This window comes from Mobula hypostoma, chromosome 11, assembly GCF_963921235.1.
Source record: "Mobula hypostoma chromosome 11, sMobHyp1.1, whole genome shotgun sequence".
In the NCBI taxonomy this organism is placed as follows: domain Eukaryota; kingdom Metazoa; phylum Chordata; class Chondrichthyes; order Myliobatiformes; family Myliobatidae; genus Mobula; species Mobula hypostoma.
In genome coordinates, this window is record NC_086107.1 from 100,541,859 (window position 1) to 100,558,512 (window position 16,654).

Sequence of the window (16,654 nt, forward strand, 5' to 3'; positions counted from 1 at the left end):
AAAGAGACAAAAATGTTAAATAAATAGTAATATTATCATAAACTTACTTTTTTTGACAGTCTGGATACATTTTTGGACATCCCTATGATATCTGCAGGAAGCTTTGGGTTATCCTGTGACTACAAGCCCAACTTGACCAGGATCCTGCCCACAGCTAGGAAGATCTCCAGGTTTTTCCTAAAGCTCTGGAGTTACCAAGGCACCGGGAAGGAACATAAGTGGAATTCAGCTTACATCTACAAGAAAGATATAACCTCAGAGTCCTGTTTCTGGTGGGTTATTTTTTATCTGTTCCACCTCAGCATAAAGTTCTGTGTTGCAAACTATTGTCTTGAAATGGAACACACCCAGAGATCTGAGCGGCTACAAACCTGAGACTTCACTGCAGTTCATCACCGTGAATAAGGGCTCCTAGTTTGATGGGCCTTTTGAACTTTAGCTAAAAGTCTTCCCTTTCCTCATGTTACAATAGGGTTCTGTTCCTGAGAACGCTTTATAACGTGAACAGTTTGCAACCTAGATATGTCACCATCCAGCAATATTGTTAAATAAATTTATAGGGTAACCAAGCAATGTGTAGCTAAACCAGGGCATTTAACTCAACCATTAAGATTTCTCTGCTAGGTGCAATGTTGTTGCCACAAACCGGGTCCCCACATGGCAGATGATGCCTGCAGCCCTGCAGCAGCAGGCAAATTCGTCCTACCAGTCTCCCAAATAGTCATTTGTATATAAAGGCTGTCCATAACTTGGGTGTTTGTAACCTGGGGAGAACTTGCAGATAAATATAGTAATTGTAACAATTGTGTATACAGCCCTCATAAAATTATTATTGCAATATTATGATATACATCAATATTGCAATAATCAGTGTTGATGCAATAGTAATGGCCATACTTCAGAAAGTAACTTTTTAGCTTTGATGCCTCAAGGTTTAATGATGTTGTTGTTGTTGTGTGTGTGTTCATTCTTTCTTTTGTTATGTGTTTTAATATAAATCGTTTATAAAGGATTGTGTCTGTGATTTTAGGTACATTAATGCTTTGGAAGCTGGATCAGCTGAATTCGCCATGGGTTTAGAGGTTAATGAAGTCATTCGGGACCTAAATAAATTTAAGGAGATAGTGCATGACCCAAAAAGGAAGAGTAACTGTGAGTCTCATGCCTTTGCTTCAGTTGGTGTTGCTTATATAAAATATTCCGTATCATAAGACTGAAGAAATGTCATGAGCAGAACTGAAATACACATCTCAGTGTGCTTTATTTTTCATCCAGTATCTTGGCCTCCTTTCATTAAGGCCTCTATACCTTCATCAAGTTGAAATAAACTCATTTCATGAAAAGCAAAAGCCTACCAATCCCATCCATTGATAAGTCTAAACTCAACCCTTTCCACAGTCTCTGTCCATCTACCATATTTGTACTCTGTTTGCATCTTTAAATCCAACCAATTAGCTGCTCAGCACATCTTACCTTTTGCCTTTAACAAATCCTTTCATCCCACTTGGGCATACCCTTGACTCAAACCTAACTACCTTCTGGTTTTGTTCGTCAATCTCACCTGTCTTCTCATGATAAGTCTCAATTCCACCTATCTTCCATCTTCCTATTCCTTCTATCTGCTTTCTGACTGTAATCCTGAGCCCAATTGCCCTAGCCCTTATCTCTCTAAACCAGGGTTTTTTCAACCTTTTTGATGCCATGGACCAATACAATTAAGCAAGGGGTCTGTTAATGCCAAGTTGGGAAATGCTGCTCTAAACTTTTCTTATTCAAGTACATATCTAAATGTCTTTCGTACACTGTAATTGTACTCACCTCTATCACGTCCTCTGACAGCTTGTTCCATACATCTACCACCTTCTGTGTGGAAAAAAGTGCCCCTCAGTTCCACTTCAAATATTTCCACCTGTATTTCTTCATCTACAGTTGTCAGCTTCTCTATCTGTTCCCTCCTCTCCACCATGTCTGCCTCCTCTTAAATGTATTATTAAACACTGCACATTTTATATTTTCACTGTTGTTTGGGCAAGGATTTTTTTTCAATTAATTCATTGGTAGATTTTATCTCATATTGATTGCTTCCAATAAACATCTCCCCACAAATGGAAACAATTTTGTGCCCTGTTTACCAACGCCCCTCAGCTTTCTTCAGGAGAAAGGTGATGCATGCCATTCAACAGTCAATTGTCCAGATGTTTTGTCTTTGACTCACCTCTAAGACATTGTTCCATCAGTATTTCATTTTGAACATCCAAGTTATAAATGCTAAAGTTCCGATAAAAGTTCTTGGCTCTCGAATGGCCCGTCTGAATGTTTCTGAAAATGTGTGATGCCATCAATAAACTCCCTGCCCACTTTTTGCACCATACCCTTAGTTATAGACTTTCTAGCCAGAGGAAGCAGGTTCTTTTGGAATCTTCCATGTTTTAGTTGATTTTTCTGGTTGTGGTTTTCAGGCCATTTTCACGTTGTTTGTGGGAGCATGCTCTCAGCATGTTTTCTGCAGTATTTCTGCTTTACAATGACGATTACATTTCAAGAGTACTTTTCTGCTGTGAAGTGTTTTGGGATATTCAAAAGGCAGTATATCAGTGCGATTTTCTCTTTGCATTTTGATGGTTTCACTTCTGCCTATAGAGGAGACGAATTTTCCAGTGACTTGCTCACACTATGTAATCATAAGGACACAAGAAATCATAATCAGGTTAAAATACTTGCATACTGTATGTTGTGAAATTTGTTGTTATGCAGCAGCAATACATTGCAATGTATAATAAAAAACTGTAATTTACAGTAGGTATTTATATTTTAAAAATTAAATCAAATAAATAATGCAGAAGAAAGTAGCGAGGTGGTGTTCAATGTCTATTCAGAAATCTGATGGCAGTGGGAAAGAAACTATTCCTGAATTGTTGAGTGTGTGCCTGATGGTAGCAATGAGAAAATTGAATGTCCTGGGTGATGGGGGTCCTTATTGATGGATGCTGCCTTTTTGAGACATTGCTCCTTGAAGATGTCCTGGATGTTGGAGAGACTAGTGCTCATATTGGAGCTGACTGAATTCACAACACTTTGCAGCTTATTTTGATCCTGTGCAGTGGATTTCTTCTCCCCTCCCCCCTCCATACCAGGCAGTGAGGCAGCCAGTTAGAATGCTCTCCATGGTATATCCGTAGAAACTTACCAGTGTCCATGGTGTCATACCAAATCTAAAACTCCTAATGAAATATAGCTGCTCTTGTGCCTTATTTGTAACTGTATCAATACTTGGGCCCAGGACAGATCCTCAGAGGTGTTGACACCCTGGAACTTAAAACTTCTCACCCTCTCTACTTCTGATCCCTTGATGAGGACTGATGTGTGTTCCCTCCTCTTACCCTTTCTGAAGTCCACAATCAACTCTTTTGTCTTACTGACGTTGAGTGCAGGGTTTTTGCTGTGACACCACTCAACTAGCTGATCTATCTTGCTCCTGTTCGCCTTCTCGTCACCTTCTGAAATTCTGTCAACAATAGTTGTGTCATCAATAGTCGTGAAATCAAAACGGGAGTACACTATCTGAATCCTTGAACCTGTTAGCTGGTAAAATGTGCTTGGAAAAAAGGAATAGAGAACTTTTGGTAAATTTAGATTAAGGAAAGGCAAGGAGGAGACTGGAAAGGAGCATAAACACAAAGATGGATCAATTTTTATGCAATGTATCTTATTTTTTATTGATGAAAGGTGATAGCCTAGCAATGTTCCAGTCTATGGCTCCGATGCTGATTACAATCAACAATTGGAGTAAAGAAATACTATAATTCATAAACATTTGAGTAATAAGTTCTGACTCTAAAAGAGCAAAAGCATAATGCTGAGCCTGTGGCTTAGTTGTTGGCTCTCCAGTCAGAGGAAGCAGATTCTCAAAATCTTCTCTGTCAATCCTTCACAGAATTTTGCATATCTCAATGAGACTGTTCTAAACTCTGTGGCATATACAGAATGTCACTCAGTTGCAATCACTGCCTGAAAACTCCAAAATGTGTCATTTGTCGCTCCAGTATTTCTCAGTTGAGTATCCACCATTATATTAGCTGAGATTCTACTTCCACTACTCTTATTGTCACTCTCTTTGGCATATAGGTCCAAAGATCCCTGAAGGTGACAACACAGATAGATAGGGTGGTGAAGAGGGCAACTGGGTGCTTACTTTCATTATCCGGGACATAGTAGAGGGAGCTCCTGGTACTATATAAAGTATCGGAATACAATGTACATTTATGTTTGCCACAAGTGATTGGACTGGAGAGAATGTGGCGGAAATTGGAATTGGTTCATTATTGTCACTTGTAATTATGGATGGTAAAAACCTTGTCTTGTGTACTGTTTGGACAAATCAACTCATTGTAGAGTGCTTTGAAGTTGGACAATAACGGAATGCAGAACAAAGTGGAATACAGATTCATTTATTTCTCACACGTACATCGAGACATCACTTATGTTAACAGCCAACACAACCTAAGGATGAGCTGGGGCAGCCCGCGAGTGTCGCTTCACATTCCTGCACCAATACAGCATGCCCACACATTCCCGCACCAACACAGAATGCCCACACATTCCCGCACCAACACAGCATGCCCACACATTCCTGCACCAACACAGAATGCCCACAATGCATGCCTACACATTCCTGCACCAACACAGAATGCCCACAATGCATGCCCACACATTCCCGCACCAACACAGCATGCCCACACATTCCTGCACCAACACAGCATGCCCACACATTCCTGCACCAACACAGAATGCCCACAATGCATGCACACACATTCCTGCACCAACACAGAATGCCCACAATTCCTGCGCCAACGCAGCTGAACAACAAAAGCAACAGCAACCACAATAACACAACAGCAAAACAAGCTCCTTTCCCACCCTAAGTCACACATACAGACAGGCCTCCAACCCCAGGACAGGTATCTCCAGGTTTCTGACCACCAGTCCTTGGCTCTGGACTCTCAGACTCACAGACATTGGTCCTCTGACCACCAGTCCCTGGTGCAGATTCACAGACTTCCAACCTCTGGATATGCCAACCCATGGGACTTTGGCCTCAAACTCTGGTCTTTCTTGCAGTCAAGCAGAGCATTTGCCATACCAAGCCAGGGTGCACCCAGATAAGATGGCTTTCTATGATGCATTGATTAAAAATTGATTATGGTTGAAGGATCATGCCCAATTTCTTTTGCCTCCTGAGAAAGTAAAGGTGTTGGTGAGTTTTCGTGTCCCTGGTACCAACATGACTGGACCAGGATAGGCTACATGTGATGTTCACTTCTAGGTTTTTAAAGCTTTCAACCCTCTCGATCTCAGCACCGTTGATGTAGATAGGGGTTCGTGCACTGCCCCCTTCCTAAAGTCAGTGACCAGGTCTTTTGTTTTGCTGACATTGAGCTAAAAGTTGTCTTGACACCATGTTACTAAGCTCTCTACCTCTTTCCTGTACTTGGACTCATGCTTATTTGCAACACAGCCCACTGCAACGGCATCATCCACAAACTAGTAGATGGGGTTAGGGCGGAATCTGCCCACGCAATCATGCCTGTACGGGGGCAGTAGAGAAGGGGGTAGAGGATGCAATCTTGCAGAGCATCAGTGCAGAGAATAATTGTGATAGAGGCATTGCTGCCTAAACTTACTGATTACAGTCTGTTGGTCAGGAAGTCAAGGATCTAGTGGTAGAGGGAGAAGCTGACTCCTTAGTCTCGTGTTTTCTCTGAATTACAGTACAGAAGATGGAGCTGTAATCAATAAACAAAAGTCTAATGTGGGATGCTCCACGTTAATGTGTCCAGATGCTCTAGAGATGAGTGTACCACAATGGAGATGGCTTCTGCTGTAGACCTGTTTTGGGGATAGACAAACTGCAGTGGGTCAAGGTTGGCTGGGAGGATGGAGCATTGTGTTCAGACTCTCCAGGATGTTCATAATGTTGGAATGTTTCTGTTGTGAGCAGAGACGGGACCTGATAGTGGTAAACTAAATCATGAAACACACACAGGGAGTATGTTGATAGTAAGAGGCATCTCTCCATTGCAGAGGTGTTAAAGGCTATAGGTTTAAGGTGAGGAGTAAGAAGTTTCTCAGAGATTTAAGGAAGGGTTTCTTTCACTTCCTCCAAGAGGTTCACAACCTTGTTGTAGGGTGTGGAGACTTGTGTGCCTCAATATACTATGTTGGCCAGAGTCAAGGCCTTGTACTTTGGCTCTTGGTAGGATCACCCATCCCAGACAGGTCAAAGGATGGAGGCCAGACTAAGAGTGGTCCACTGGTCCTCCAGGTTTGGTGGTTCAGCTCAGGGCCAACAACCCTGACTGATCAAAAAAATATTGTTGTGGAAACAGCCATGAGGATTTCTTCTATGTGGCCAAGGACAGATGGAGATGGAGGACTTTCATTGCTGCCCTAAACGCCAGTGGCGTAACAGACAATTAATAAAAAATAATAATTTTTTTCACTTAGGCGATAATTGAAATTTAGGAGAAGCTGTTCAAGAAAGTGGGAGATCTGAGACTCTCTCAATATTTAAGAAGCATCTGGACAAACACTTGAATTAGCATTGAATTGTAGACTGCAGATCATGTGCTGGTAAATGGAAATACTGGAGGCAGGTTCTTGATGGTCACTAAAGCCATGGTGGATCAAAGGGTCTATTTCTATGCTCTATGACAATATATGATTTTATAATACTCAGCATGCCTCCTGCTCTACCTAATCTTTGCCAATAATGATTCGAGATGACCTGTACTTCATCTCCAGATGATTGTTCACAAAACTGAAGTAGTCATGTTGACGTCCTGTCGAAAGACTGGTCAAAGCCCACTAACTTCAATTGTAAAACATCTTACAAAGTTTTTCATGTTTGTAAGTATTTGCCGCATAAGTTCAGCTTTCATTTTAATTTTTGTGGGTTTTTTTCAGGCTCTAAGCTTATTGAGTGTGTCTGGATTGTTTGGGTTAGTTCAGCTAGTAGATTTATTTACTCAGTTTATTTAGGTAGTTATGTTGTTTGGATTGACTTGGGCAATAAAACTTTACAACTTTGATGACTTTTGACTCGGGTGTGTTGCGCCTCACCCAGCACGTTGTGTAATCTTTAACCAAATGTTAATGCTCATCTCCGTAATTGTCAGAGTCTGAGGTAATGACACCTTATTGTACTCCTTGCTGTTTCTCATGCATGGACTCGTACTGGGCCAGCAGTAACTACTCTAACAATGGAGACAGGGTTAGAATAATACATGCCAGCCATCACAAATTGCTATTATTACATATTACCACGAATTACCTATTATTACAGATGTGATAACATTTTAAAAAGTATAACATATCTTGGCAGAGTCCGCCTGGCATTATGGAAAGGGAATCATCTTTAACACATTAGCAGTCTTTGAGAATGTAATTAGCAGGATAGTGAGTATAGTTTATTTAGACTTTATTTAGACCTTTGATTGCTAACCATCTAAAATTTATTGCACAAGATAATAGTTCATGGTGTTGAGATTGATATATTAGCTGGGACTGAGTATTGGCTAACATGCAGAAAACAAAGAGGTAAACAGATAATTTTTCAATTGGTAATATCTAACTTGTGTTTCAGGGATCAATAGGTGGTACATTTAATGTCAGAGAAATATATTATAGTTACTTAGAATCTATAGTAATTACTCAGATAAAGGAATTTTAACTTTGTTGCTGAAACAAAGGCAGATGGGAAAAAAGTTGCAAGGGGGATACGGTGTATCAGGAAAGAAATGTATAGACAGATATAATGAGGAGAAATGCAAGGGTATCCATCATCATCACCATTATGGGCCATGTTGTATGACATGAGTGATCACGGTCGTCCATCTGAGAAGTTATAATAAGCTCTTCAAAACTTGTGCCTGTCCAGCCCTTGATGTAACTCATGAATCTCACGCGCTGTCAACTGCGACTTTTTCTTCCATCAGTTTTTCCCGTTGTGCAAGTTGTTCGAGCTTCTTTTTCCTCAGGACGTGTCCCAGAAATTCCAGCTGCCGTTTGCAGATTGATGGTATCAGCTCTCTTCTTATTCCTGCTCTTTGCCATACTTCCTCATTAGTCACTCTGTCCTTCCATAACGTTCTCATTATTCTTCTCAAAAACCTCATTTCTACTGCTTCAAGACTTCCCTCATTTTGCTTTGATGTTGTCCTGCATTCACATCCATACTTTAGTGTGAGCTCTCCCTAAATCAGAGTATTAAATTTTGTGAAGCTGTTACATGTTGGTGTTCACAGAGATCTACTGTGCACAGAAACAGAAATTTTGCAAGAATATATGGATAAAAATTCATAGAATGAGGGAATTGTCTATATAAAATAGATTGAGCAAGGTGGGTCTACTCTCAAATTCAGAGGTTTTAGAGGGTTCTTTGCAGGTAAGATTGCATGAATCACAGAAAAATTACATCATAAAACCGTAAGATATAGGAGCAGAATTAGGTCATTTGGCCCATTGAGTCTGCTCTGCCATTTTATCGTGGCTAATCCAAAATTTTCCTCTCAGCCACAATCTCCTGCCTTCTCCCTGTGTCCCTTCATGTCTTGAACAATCAAGAATCTATCAACCTCTGCCTTAAATATACATAAAGACTTGGTCTCCACTGCTGCCTGTGGCAAAGATTTCCACAGATTCGCCACTCTCTGGCTGTAAAAATTCTTCCTCATCTCCTATCTAAGGCTCAGTTCTGAGGCAATATCCTCTGGTCTAAGACTCTCCCACCATAAGCAACATCCTTTCCGCACCCACTCTAGCAAGGCCTGTCACCGTTCGATAGGTTTTAATTTAGCTCACTGAATAAGTTCTGCAAAAGTGTGGTCTACTGCCTGGAACCCAGCAAAATCTTTCCTCCCAAGATCTTATTAGCACCCTTCTGAACACTACAGTTGAATCTGCCTCTCCTGCAATGGCATTGTAGTTAACACTCAAATCACCGACTGTGTTTAATTAAAACCTTTCGGCTTACGTTGTCTTTCATTTTTTTTTGTCAAATACTTTTATTCCTTTAGTTCTTGACCCTTCCACCAATGGAACAGTCTTGTCCGTCTTTATTGAAACATTCTGTGATCTTAAGTATCTTGGGTGCTCAACTGACCTCCTCTGTTCCAAGTAGAATAACCTCTGCTTATCTGGTCTGTCCAGATGACAAATAACTTTATCATGGAATTATTTCAGTCCAACGCCTCTGCACCCTTTTTTAAGGTCCTCACATATTTCCTAAACTTTGGTTCCCAGAAATGGCCACCATCCCCCAGATGTAATTGAACCAATGTGCTTACTGCTGTCTAGTGTGTGGCCTGCACTGAGTAGTAGGTGCATTCACCCAGCCCAAATCGTTAGGGAACGTGTTAAGTGGATGTCGTGCATAGATGATGTTACCCCGGTAGGAAGCATCACGTCTTGGTATGGCAAAAGCTCTGCCTGTGACGGCAAGAATTGGCAGAGATTTGTGGATACACCTCAGCAGATCACAAAAACCAGCCTTCCCTCCACAGACCCTGTCTACACTTCTCCCTGCCTCAGCAAGCAGCCAACATAATCAAAGACCAACCCCACACCAGGCTTGATGACCTGCAGCTTATTAGGGAAAGTGAACAGGAGATAGGTAGGAGCTACAAGGGGTTAGTCACCCCGAGGCTGCAGGAATTAGGCAAGTGGGTGACGGTCAGGGAAGAGATGGGAAGAGCTCAGATAGTAGAGAGCACCCCTGTGGATATCCCCCTCAGTAACCGTTACCTCATTTGGATGCTGTTAAGGGGGGTGACCTGACAGAGGATGACCATGGCGATTGGGTCTCTGGCACTGAGACTGGTTCAGTGGTGCAGAAGGGAGAGAAGAAGATGAGGAATGTGGTAGTCACAGGAGATGCCATAGTGAGGGGAACAGACAGGAGGTTCTGATAGAGATACCTGCATGATTGTTGCCTCCCAGGTGCCAGGGTATGGGATGTCTTGGGGTGTAGAGTATTCTGAAGGGAGAGGGTGAACAGACAGAAGTCTTGATACACATTGGTAGCAATGACATTGGTAGAAAAAGGGAGGAGGGCCTGAAGAGAGAATTCAGGGAGTTGGGTAGGAAGCTGAAAAGCAGGACCTCCAGGGTAGTAATCTCAGGATTGCTGCCTTATGCCACGTGCTAACGAGTGTAAGAATAGCATGATCAGGCATATCAATGCGTGGCTGAGAGACTAGTATAGGAGGCAGGGCTTCAGGTTCCTGGATCATTGGGGTCTCTTCTGGGGGAGGTACGACCTGTACAAAAAGGACAGGTTACACCTGAACCCAAAGGGGTCCAATATCCTGATAGGCAGGTTTAATAGAGCTGTTCAGGAGGGCTTAAACTAATTTGGCAGGGAGAGGGAAACCAGAGTGATAGGGCTGTGGAAGGGGAAAACAGAAATAAATCAAAGATAGTGTTCAACACAGATGATAGAAAGGACAGGCAGGAGATGAGGCACAATCACAGCTAGTGGGATGAGCTACAGGCAATAGAGGCATGGTGCAGTTAAAACAGAAAGCAACAAATACTGGACTGAAAGTGCTATATCTGAATGCATGCAGCATAAGAAATAAATTGGACAATCTTGAAATTCAGCATCAGATTGGCAAGTATGAGGTTGTGGCCATCTCTGAAACTTGGCTAAAGGATGGTTGCCATTGGGAGCTGAACATCCAAGGATATACGGTGTATCAGAAAGATAGGTTAGTAGGCAGAGGGGGTGGTGTGGCCCTGTGTATAATAAATAATATTAAATCATTAGAAAGGGATAACATAGGATCGGAAGGTGTAAAGTCTGTATGGGTTGAGTTAAGAAATGGCAAGGGTAAAAGGACCCTAATGGCAGTTGTATACAGGCCTCCAAACAGTAGCTGGGATGTGGATTACAAATTACAGCAGGAGATAGAAAAGGCATGTCAGAAGGGCAATGTCATGATAATCGTTGGGGATTTTAACACGAAAGTGTATTGGGAAAACCACGCCAGTACTGGACCTCAGGAGAAGGAATTTATAGAATGTCTAAGGGATGACGTTTTAGAACAGCTTGTTGTTGAGCCCAGTAGGGGATCGGCTGTACTGGATTGGGTGTTGTGTAAAGATCTGGAGGTGATAAGAGAGCTTAAGGTTAAGGAACCCTTAGGGAACAGTGATCACAATATGATCGAGTTCACTTTGAAAATTGAGAAGAAGAAACTAAATTCAGTGTTTCAGTGGAATAAAGGAAATTACAATGGCATGAGAGGGGATCTGGCCAAGGTTGACTGGGAAGAGACACTAGAAGGAAGGACAGCAGACCAGCAATGGCTGGAGTTTCTGCGAAAAATGAGGGAAGTGCAAGACAGATATTCCAAATAAGAAGAAATTTTTGAATGATAGGACACTACCATGGCTGACAAGAAAAGTCAGTGCTAAAGTAAAAGCAAAAGAGAGGGCATACAAGGAAGCCAAAGCTAGTCGGAAGATAGAGGATTGGGGAGCTTATAAAATCTTGCAGAAGGAAACTAAGAAGGTCATTAGGAAGGAAAAGATGAATTATGAAAGGAAGCTGGCGACTAATATCGAATGAGATACTAAAAGCTTTTTTAAGTATATAAAGGGTAAAAGAGAGTTGAGGGTAGATATAGGACCAATAGAAAATGATGCTGGAGATATTGTAATAAGGGGTGCAGAGATGGCAAAGGAACTGAATGCATATTTTGCATTAGTCTTCACATCTGCAGTATACCGCACATTCAAGAGTGTCAGGGAAGTGAAGTATGTGCAGTGAAAATTATGACTGAGAAGATGCTCAGGAAGCTTAATGGTCTGAGGGTGGATAAATCTCCTGGACCTGATGGAATACACCCTTGGATTCTGAAGGAAGTAGTTGGGGAGATTGTGGAGGCATTAACAATGCTCTTTCAAGAATCGACAGGTTCTGGCATTGTACTAGATGACTGAAAAATTGCAAAAGTTACTCCTCTATTTAAGAAGGGTGAGAGGAAGCAGAAAGGAAACTATAGACCTGTTAGCCTGACACTAGTGGTTGGGAAGTTGTTGGAATCGATTGTTAGGGATGAGATTACAGAGTACCTGGAGGCACATGACAAGATGGGCCAAAGCCAGCATGGTTTCCTGAAAGGAAAATCCTGCCTGACTGACCTACTGCAATTCTTTGTGGAAATTACAAGTAGGGTAGACAAAGGAGATGCAGTAGATGTGGTGTACTTGGATTTTCAGGCCTTTGATAAGGGGCCACACATTAGGCTGCTTAGCAAGATAAGGTTCCATGGAATTACAGGGAAGTTACTAGCATGGGTGGGAATTGGCTGATCGGCAGAAAACAGAGAGTGGGAATAAAGGGATCCTATTCTGGCTGGCTGCTGGTTACCAGTGGAGTTCCACAGGGGTTGGTGTTGGGACCACTGCTTTTTTACGATGTATGTCAATGGTTTGGACTATGGGGTGAATGGATTTGTAGCTAAGTTTGCCGATGATACAAAGATAGGTGGAGGAGCGGGTAATTTTGAGGAAACAGAGAGCCTGCAGAGAGACTTAGATAGTTTAGGGGAATGGGCAAAGAAGTGGCAAATGAAATACAATGGTGAAAAGCGTATGGTCATGCACTTTGGTGGAAGAAATAAACGGGCTGTTACATACCCCGTAACTGGGTTGCCAAACCAGCAGAAATGGAATGCTCGTTGAAGTCTGGATTACTAGGAACTAATAAAGTTTTATTAAAGACATAAGTAGTACAGTACTCTAATCGTAAGAATATCAATGTAACAGGTTAGCAATGATAATACACACATATACACAGAAATAGGGTAATAGGAATCAACCAAGCTGTATCGCAGTCTAGGGGTAAAATGATCAGTCTTAAGTGAAGCAGAATTCAATTCAGTTTAGTGCAGTTCGCAGTAATCGCTGTTGTACCGTTGGAGAGAGCGAGAGAGAGAGAGATGCAATTTGGTTCAGGCAGACCTTTGATGTCTTCTAATCCCCGCCGACTGTGACCCCTCCGTTCCGGATACGATCGTTCTTCCGTGGTGAACCCGGCACCCAGGCAAGGGCAGACACACACCCCAGGTTCCCACCGATCGTACCTTTACACCCTGTGAGCCTCTGGTTGGTTCCCGCGAACCGGACCTCCAAACTCCCACCACTTGTGGGGGTACACTGCTCTTTTCAGGGTCTCGTGGTGTGTTGCATGCCTTAGCAAACCTGCTCTTTTTATCCCCCTGCTGGGGTATCACCTGTCCATCAAACTTCAAACAGTTCAGGTTTAAAGCAACCGGTCTGTCAATATTCTGAATTGTGATTCTTTTCCGTTAACCCCTCTCTTCTCTCTTATTAGCATTTTGAATGTTTCTCCATTGTCTTTCTTATCTCTCTCATTAGCATCAATGGTCCGATAGCTTTGCTTGGCGTCACAGGGCAGACTATTATTTAGGTGGGGAGAGAATCCAAAATGCAAAGATGCAAAGGGACTCGGGAGTCCTTGTGCAGGATACCCTAAAGTTTAACCTCCAGGTTGAGTCGGTGATGAAGAAGGCAAATGCAATGTTGGTATTCTTTTCTAGAGGTATAGAATATAAGAGCCGGGATGTGATGTTGAGGCTCTATAAGGCACTCATGAGACCACAGTTGGAGTATTGTGTGCAATTTTGGGCTCCTTATTTTAGAAAGGATATACTGACATTGGAGAGGGTTCAGAGAAGATTCATAAGAATGATTCCAGAAATGAAAGGGTTACTGTATGAGGAACGTCTGGCAGCTCTTGGGCTGTATTCCCTGGAGTTAAGGAGAATGAGGGGGAATCTCACAGAAATATTTCAAATGTTAAAAGGCCTGAACAGATTAGATATGGCAAAGTTATTTCCCATGGTAGGGGAGTCCAGGACAAGAGGGCATGACTTCAGGATTGAAGGACTTCAATTTAGAACAGAGATGCGGAGAAATTACTTTTGTCAGAGGGTAATAAATCTGTGGAATTTGTTGCTATGAGCGGCTATGGAGGCCAATAACTAGGTGCATTTAAGGCAGAGATAGATAGGTTCTTGATTAGCCAGGGCACCAAAGGGTATGGGGAGAAGGCAGGGGAGTAGGGATGACTAGAAAAATTGGATCAGCCCATGATTGAATGGTGGGGCAGACTTGATGGGCAGTATGGCCTAATTCTGCTCCTATATCTTATGGTCTTATTCTCACGTCTCCCCCGACCCTTTGAGCAGAAGATAGAAAAACCAGAAAACCTGTACAACTGGGCTCAAGTTCAGTTTCTATTCCACTTTTATAAAACTGTTCAATAGTTCTCTGGTATGTAAAGATGGACTCTTGACCTCAGAATCTACCTCATTATGTCCTTGCACCTTATTATCTACCTGCACTGCAATTTCTTTGCAACTATAACATATTAATCTCCATTCTGTTATTGCTTTCCTTGTACTCTCTCAATGCATTGTTATAAGAATGAACTGTATGGATGATATGCAAGACATGTTTTTCACATATTCTGTTAGATGTGACAATAATGAGACCATAAGACACTGAAGCAGCTTTAGGCCACTCAGCCCATCGAGTCTGCTCTGCCATCCTAGCATGGCTGAATTATTTTCCCTCTCAATCCCATTCTCCTGCCTTCTCGCCGTAACCTTTAACGCACTGACTAACCCATAATCTATCAACCTTTGCTTTAAAAATACTCAATGACTTGGCTTCCACAGCCCTCCGTGGCAATGGATTTCACAGATTCACCACCCCCTGCTAAAGAAGTTCCTTCTCATCTCTGTTCTAAATGGACTTCCCTCTATTCTGAGGCTGTTCCCTCTGGCCCTAGACTCCCTCTTCGCCCCCCCCCCCCGCCATAAGGAACATCCTCTCCACATCCACTCCGTCCAGGCCTTTCAATATTCAGTAGGTTTCAGTGAGATGGCCCCTCACTCTTCTAAACTCCAGTGAGTACAGGATCACAGCTGTCAATGCTCCTCATATGTTAACCCTTTAATTCCTGGAATCATTCTTGTGAACCTCCTCTGGCCATTCTCCAATATCAGCACATCTTTTCTTAGGTAAGGAGACCCAAACTGCTCAACATACCACAAGTGTGGTCTGACCAATGCCTTATAAAGCCTCAGTACCACATTCTTGCTCTTATATGCTAGTGCTCTCAAAATGAATGGTAACATTGGATTTACCTTCCTTACCACCAACTCATCCTGCAAATTAACCTTTGGAGAATTCTGCATAAAGGCTTCCAGGTGCCTTTGCACTTTTTTTAAAATTTTCTCCCCCATTTAAAAATAGTTTACACCTTTATTCCTTCTACCAAAGTGCATAACCATACATTTCCTGACACCATATTCCATCTGCCACCTCTGTACCCATTCTTCCAATCTGTCCAAGTCCTTCTGCCGATTCCCTGCTTCCTCAACACTACCTGCCCCTCCACCTACCTTTGTAACATCTGCAAACTTGCCCACAAGCCATCAATTCCATCATCTAAATTGTTGACATATAACTTGAAAAGAAGTGGTCCAACCCCAGTGAAGCACCACTTGTCATTAGCAGCTAACCAGAACAGGCCTTCTTTCCTCTGACTCTTTGCCTCCTACCAGTCAGCCAATCTTCTATCCATACTAGCATCTCTCCTGTAGCACCACGGGCTCCTATCCTGTTAAGCAGCTCACGTGCAGCACCTTGTCAAAGTCCTCCTGAAAATCCAAGTAAACAACATCCACTGACTTTCCTTTGTCTATCCTGTCCGCGATTTCTTCGAAGAATTCCATAAGATTTCTCAGGCAAGATTTCCCCTTAAGGAAACCATGCCAACTTTGGCCTGCTTTATCAAATGCCTCTAAGTACCCTGAAACCCCATAATGGACTCCAACTTCTTCCCAGCCACTGGAATCAGGCTAACATGGCTATAAGTTCCTTTCTTCTGCCTGCCCGTCCCTTCTAGAAGAATGGAATGACATTTGCAAATTTCCAGTCCTCCAAACCATTCCAGAATATCCTGACTCTTGAAAGATCGTTACTAATGTCTCCGCTAGCTCTTTAGCTACCTATTTTAGAACCCTGTGGTGCAGTTCATCAGGTTCAGATGACTTATCTACCTTCAGACCTTCAGGTTCCGAAGCACTTTCTTAATAATAGTAACTACACTCAGTTCTGTCCCCTGACACTATTGAATTTCTGGCGTAATGCTATAGTCTTCCACAGTGAAGACTGGCGCAAAATACTTAGTAAGTTCACGCACCATTTCTTTGTCCCCCCTCCATTACTACCTCTCCAGCGTCATTTTCCAACAGTCCAATATTCACTCTCATCTCTCTTCTACCTTTTACTTATCCGAAAAAGCTTTTGGTATCCTCTTTGATATTTTTGGCTAGCTTACCTTCATAATTTCATCTTTCCTCTCCTTATATTTTTTTAAAAGTTGCCTTCTGTTGGTTTTTAAAAGCTTCGCAATCTTCCAGTAAACCAATTCACCTTGGCAGCTGAAAGTACAGCGAGCAATAATGCATTGATTAAAATTTGAGACAATTTGAGAGAGTGCAAAGATCAGGTAGTGGGTAAGAGGATTTAAGGAGGCGACAGAGAGCGGGAAGGG

General features: G+C 42.3%; 1 protein-coding gene across 4 annotated transcripts in view; it reads left to right on the forward strand.

Annotated features, from left to right (window-relative positions):
* LOC134354014 (guanylyl cyclase C-like) overlaps positions 1-16,654 on the forward strand; it is a 95,659-nt gene that overhangs the window by 14,600 nt on the left and 64,405 nt on the right. For all 4 annotated transcript variants that reach the window (XM_063062663.1, XM_063062665.1, XM_063062662.1 and 1 more), the window contains 2 exons: positions 60-272; positions 1,031-1,152. In XM_063062663.1, coding sequence (XP_062918733.1) covers positions 60-272; positions 1,031-1,152 — 335 coding nt within the window. The remainder of the gene's footprint in view (positions 1-59; positions 273-1,030; positions 1,153-16,654) is intronic.